Here is a 5,911-nt window from a genome sequence, read left to right as displayed (position 1 = left end):
AAAAAAACTTCCATTTTATCTCGTAAATTTAACAGTTTTTTTTTCTTGTCAATTTCTGACTTTACAAGGAATATTTCAACCTTTAATCATGGAAAATTCTGAGTTTTTTCTCGCAAATTACGACTTCTCAACATAAAAAAGTCCAGTTTTTTTCTCTAAAAGAGTTTTTTGGCAGATTTGCTCCTCTTTTCTTTTTTTATCTGCAAAGTGACCCAAACACACCATCATATTTGTGTTTTTGCTGTCAGCGGTGCAATAATTAGCGATGTCGATGCTCCTGTAACCTTTACGCAGAACATCATTTGAAATAAGTGAAATGTTGCTTTTTAAGCTGAAGTTCTTGATTAAATCAAAAGTGCAAAAATGATAAAAGCTTTCAGTTCAGTCGCAGACAAGCCACGGGGAAAACAAATAATTAAGTGATGAATCTTCAGAGCCATGCTGGGGTTAAATTAAAACTAAAACTGAAGTTTTGAGTTATTTTCTCAGGTACAGAAAATAAAAGTGAATCAGGAGCAAATATTGATAGTTTGATGTTTTGTTGGGTGAATTAAAGTGGTTGTTTTGGTACCTGGACCATGCACAGAAACACAGATTACATCAGATTAAGGAGTTAAAGTCTTTACAGATTAGGAATACGATGTTTYCCAGGAAGCAGGAAGTGACCCGCTCATCGTTCACTTCCTGCTTCACATCACTCGGTGCTCTCCTGTCCCAGCTCCACTTCGTCCTCCCCGAGGAGAGCTCCTGGGACTCCCCCCTCCCCCTGGAACAGCTCCTCCATCAGCTGCTCCCCGGCGCCGCCGGCGCGCGACGCCCACAGGGCGGCGCCCTCGCGCAGGCCGAGCGTGCGCAGCAGCCGCGCGTAGTCCAGGAAGGACGCCTCGATGAGTTTATGTGCAGGCCGAGGTGAAGGAGACATAAAAACAGCCGAAACTGGAGAAATTCACTGAGTGGGAGGAGTCAGTGGTTCCCAAAGTGAGGGGCCCGCCCACTAGAGGGGTCGCAGTGCCAATGCAAGGGGGCGTGGCCAGGGGTGGAGCTAGACTTTTTTTTGTAAAGGGTGGCCATAGTGTCTTTTAGAGGGGCACATACAAATCAAGAAAATTCAAGATGGCCGCCAYGGCTAAATCAAATGGCTTTGCACTAAAAATTATCCTAAAACATTTAAAAAATATGTTCTAAATGCTAATATTGCTAATATCTAAATAGCTACTATTCCGTCACATTTATTCTCTTGCTACTGTTTTGCTACATTTAGCTTTTAGCTACATTTAATTGTGAGCCATCATTTTGTTATATTTACCTTTTACATTTTTGCTAAAAATAACTTTTACCTACTGTKTTGCTTGTTTTTTCTTTTATCTATYATTTTGCTGCRTTTAGCTTTTRGCCACTGTTTAGCTACATTTAGACACAATTTGTAAATCTTAACTCGTCTATGGTATTGCTAATTTTAGCTTTTAACTAATATTTATTGTCTTGCTGCTGTTTTGTACATTTAGCTTTTAGCCACAGTTTATTGTGAGGCTTGTTTAGTTATATTTAGCTTTTACCTTTTTGCTACAAATACCTTTTACCTACTGTTTAGCCTGCTTTATCTACCATTTTGCTGCATTTAGCTTTTAGCCACTGTTTAGCTACATTTAGCCTTTTAGATACAATTTGTTAATCTTAGCTCTTGTCTATGGTCTTGATAATTTTAGCTTTTAACTAATATTTTTGCTACATTTAGCTTAGACCTATGTTCTTTCTATATTTAGCTACAATTTGTTAATCTTAGCTCTTTTCTACAATTTTGCTAATTTTAGCTTTTAGCTATTACTTTCAAAATATTCATCAGTTAACTTCAAAAAGCTGAATTTTAGCCTTTTAAAGACTTATTTATATGAAGTTTGTTGTAGAGTAGCTAAAAATGATCACGTCCACTGTCGATGCTAATCCCAAATTAAGCTAACCGCTAATACTAACTTTATAAAGGACTATAATCCAGACTTTTTCAAACAAACACAGCTGACAGTTACACCGTACCGTATCAGAGAACAATCTTTAAGTGCCAATCAATTAGGTGGCCAATCAAGTGCCACCCCTGGCACTTGATTGGCCACCTCTYTAGCTCCGCCCCTTTCAAATAATGAAAGCACGATGGAAAATGACGGTGCAAAGAAATGAGGAGAAAAGTTGTAATTTTTGATCASCAAAACTTTTTTCTTTCCTTTTTGAACAGAAATGCGTTTTTTTCAATTTACTGAGAGACTTTGAAAATTGTCAGTAAAAAAAMCTTAAAATAATGAGACTATAAAAGGTAATTAGCTTTTTTATGTTATTTAAAAGACGTTTATTTTATTGCAACCTGTAATTTATTTCTAATTMCTTTTATTAGTTCAGTTTCTGTGTGTGAAATAAGCTGCAATGGAGTTTAAAAATTAAATATCTGTCTGGTTGGGGGGTGGCAAAAATAATTTGGGAACCACTTCTTTAAATTATAAATGTGCAAAATACAAATTATGCCTGTTAAAACTTAGAAACATCCCCTGACGGCTCAAAAGAAGAGTGAGTGAAGATTTAAGATACTGTATAAATGTTTAAAAAAAACCTACAAATATTTCACAGAAAACATACTCCCTGGACAGAATATAAAGTTTTAGCTTCTGTGACAAAAACATGCAGCAGTTTTAAAAAGCAGAAGCACGTCTGCAACGGGTTTTTGTGAARAAGGATATTAGAGGAGTCGTTGGCCTCCATCACTCCGTACTTCAGACAGGCCTCGATGAAGAGGGCGGCACGATCGAAGTACCTCATACTGCTCAGGAGAGGAGAAAAGACACGACAGGAGGAGGTTAGAGCCGTTAGCACGACTAAAACTGAAGCTGTGATCATCGTCTTCACCTGTGCAGCATCTCTCCCACTCTGTAGAAGCAGCCGAGGGAGAGCAGCACCAGGATGGCTTTGGACTTCTGGTTGACCTGCGGGGAGCACAGGTGCTCCGCCCAGCGCTTCAGCACRTCGGAGCTCTCTGCTGGGCTCAGGCGCACCTGGAACAGGTGAAAAAAAAACAAAAAGTTTCATCCTCTGAGACCAACAGGAACTGTAGCCTTTAATAAATCAAGCGTCAGCACCAACTGACCAGACAAGCTAAAGCTTCGGCTCCTTCGCAGCCAGCAGCGTGCTGGATGTTACCTGCTGACGGATGCTGTCATGCTACGTTACCTTAGCGAGCCACGCGGCTCGGTTCCACTCCCCGTAGGTCTGCAGGTAGCGGCAGGCGTCTGCTGCCTTGTCGATYAAACACAGAAGCTGAACTCCCTCTGAAACACAGCAGCAGATTTGAACTTCTTCGGCTGTTTGAGAGGCTCAGCCTCCCACAGAAACACTGATTTATTTATGGTTCGGACCCACAGGACCAACGTTACGACATGTTTAATGTAAAACACAAAAGAAAAAGGTGAAACTACAGATTCTTCACACCATTTTAGCTTGTTGCTAATTTTTTATTAGCATTTAGCTAGAATTTTGTTACATGTTACTTTTAGCCACTGTTTAGCTACATTTAGYTTTTAAATACAAATTTGTTCATCTYAYCKTTTTTATGSTCTTGCTAATTTTMGCTATTTTGCTACATTTATTTTTCTTGCTACTGCTTAGCTAAATTTAGCTTTTAGCTACATTTATCTGCAAGCTTTTCTTTTAGCCACTGTTTTGCTATATTAAGCCTTTTATATGCATGCAGTGTTTCTCTTAGCTCTAATCTATGGTCTAATTTTAGCTTTTTACCAATATTTTTACTACATTTATTGTCTTGCTATGGTTTTGCTTCGTTTAGTATTATTTGAAAATTTTACCTACTGTTTAGCTACATTTAGCCTTTAATATGCAATTTGTTAATCTTAGTCCTTTTCTATGATTTAGCAAATTTTAGCTTTTAGCTATTATTTTGCTACATTTMGATTGTACCTACGTTTTAGCCATGTTAAGCTGTTTAGCTACAAATAGTCTTTGATGCGTTTTTTTATTTTAGCTCTTTTCTATGATTTAGCAAATTTTAACTTTTAGCTATAATTTTGTTGTTTAGTTATTTGTTACTGTTTTGCTACATTTAACTGCAGATATTTTGATTAAACTTCTAGAAACTGTTTAGCTACTTTTAATATTTTTAATGGAACATTGTTCATCTTACTTCTTATGAACAGTCTTTTTTAGCTTCTATTTTGCTACATTTATTTTCTTGCTTTTTTTTCAATACATTTAGCTTGTAGCCATGTTTTTTGTWTATTTAGCTTTTAGCTACGATTTTGCTACATTCAGCTGTGAGTCATTTTGTTATATTTAGTTCTGTTATGGTCTAATTATTTATATCTGTTCCTCCTTGACACTGTCCATCACTCGTAGCTTTCTGATAGCTCATTTCGCTCTCTTGTCTGTTTGTCCAGACAACGGGACTCCGCAATGGACTGACCTCTCTTGTTTGATAAGACACTCTTTGAGCTGTGAGCCTTGTGATTGGCTGGACAGTACATTTGGCAATGTGTGATTGGTTGTAAACTGTCACATGGTGTTGACACGATGTATATTATTGGCTGCGTTCTGCTGACGCGTCCAGTAGCAGGCAGGCAGAACCTTCCTGATTCAGTTCTGTTTGTTTGTTGCTCACAATTAAATCATCTTTGATTATCATATATGCAGACTTTTCTGGTATTATTCCAACGTGTTTCTGCTTTTGCGACCACAGAATTTTGGCGTTGTCAATATGGGGCTTCGACGGAGGAGGACGGCCCGCAGCGGCCGAGTGTTTTGTCTCGGGCGTTCACCGGAACGTGGAGGCTGGAGAAGCTGACCTGTTTTTTTGTCTGCTGTTCGTCTCCGGGTTTTGTGAACCTGTCCTCGACCGCTGTGGGTGGTCTTTTGGGTCTGGACGGCGGGCGTTTTTGTTCAAATAAATTTTAAGCTACTGTTTTGCAACTTTATTCTTTCATTTACTGTTTTGCTACATATAGCTTTTAGCTACTTATTTAATATATTTAACTTCTACCTGCTGTTGAGCAACATTTACACTTTTATATGCAATTTGTTAATCTTAGCTCATTTCTACGATTTTGCTAATTTTAGGTCTTTCGCTACATTTTTTTTGCTACTGTTTAGCTACATTTAGCTTTTAGTTCAGCTACATTCAACCTTTTTAATGGAACTTKGTTCATCTTACTACTTTAGCTACATTTTAGCTCTTATTTTAGCTACATTTGCTAGCAGTGAGTGCAGATATTTCAGTAAAAGAGAAAGCAGCTGCTGATCACTGGGACTACCTGCCAGCTTTCCATTAGCGATCATGTTGGTGGCCACGAGCTTGATGGTGGACTGTGAGGGTCCTGATGAGGTGATGGTGGTCACCAGGCAGGCTTTGAGGGAATCACAGTAGTAGCTGGGGTTGTCTGCACTCGTCTCCAGCAGTAACTGCACGGCTCTGTCAGTCTGAGGGGACAGAGAGAGGCAGGGAAGCAGTGAAATGATGCTCATCATGGAGCTTTTCATCAGCTGCACATGAAGACTCAGTCTGAGGCTGAGGTCAGTGTGTCTGAGTGTTGGATGACTGCACCTGCAGCTGATTACAGCTGTGATCACAGCTGTAATTACACACAGAGTGCTGAGAGGACAGAGGAGAGAGGACAGAGGAGAGGACGGTCCCCGCAGGCAGAGACACCGAGGACAGARGCTCACACAGATCATCTGTGGTTGGAACACCGGGTCAGGAAGCCCGGGCTCGTTGGGTTGTTCGTTTGTTTGTTTGTTAAGTTCTAAATAATGAGACTTTAATCATGTGAGGAACAAACAACAACAACAAAACTATTACCTGAAATCTGCAGCGTTGAAGCAGATTTTTACTGGATTTACAAACTAAAGTGTTCAGGTTATTTCT

The 5,911-nt window shown here is 39.2% G+C and overlaps 1 protein-coding gene across 1 annotated transcript in view; it reads right to left on the bottom strand.

Annotated features, from left to right (window-relative positions):
- Window positions 1–522: 522 nt before the first annotated feature.
- The window catches only part of wdr11 (WD repeat domain 11), a gene marked incomplete at its 5' end in the record, with an annotated part of 85,302 nt that continues 79,913 nt past the window's right edge, over window positions 523–5,911 (bottom strand). Inside the window, 5 exon segments of the mRNA XM_014021175.1 lie at window positions 523–897; window positions 2,724–2,803; window positions 2,890–3,035; window positions 3,211–3,308; window positions 5,301–5,466. Coding sequence (XP_013876629.1) covers window positions 695–897; window positions 2,724–2,803; window positions 2,890–3,035; window positions 3,211–3,308; window positions 5,301–5,466 — 693 coding nt within the window.

This window comes from Austrofundulus limnaeus, unplaced genomic scaffold (genome assembly GCF_001266775.1).
Source record: "Austrofundulus limnaeus strain Quisiro unplaced genomic scaffold, Austrofundulus_limnaeus-1.0 Scaffold280, whole genome shotgun sequence".
Classification (NCBI taxonomy): domain Eukaryota; kingdom Metazoa; phylum Chordata; class Actinopteri; order Cyprinodontiformes; family Rivulidae; genus Austrofundulus; species Austrofundulus limnaeus.
Note: the sequence above shows the minus strand (reverse complement) of the source record. Positions and strands in the feature narration are given on the sequence as shown.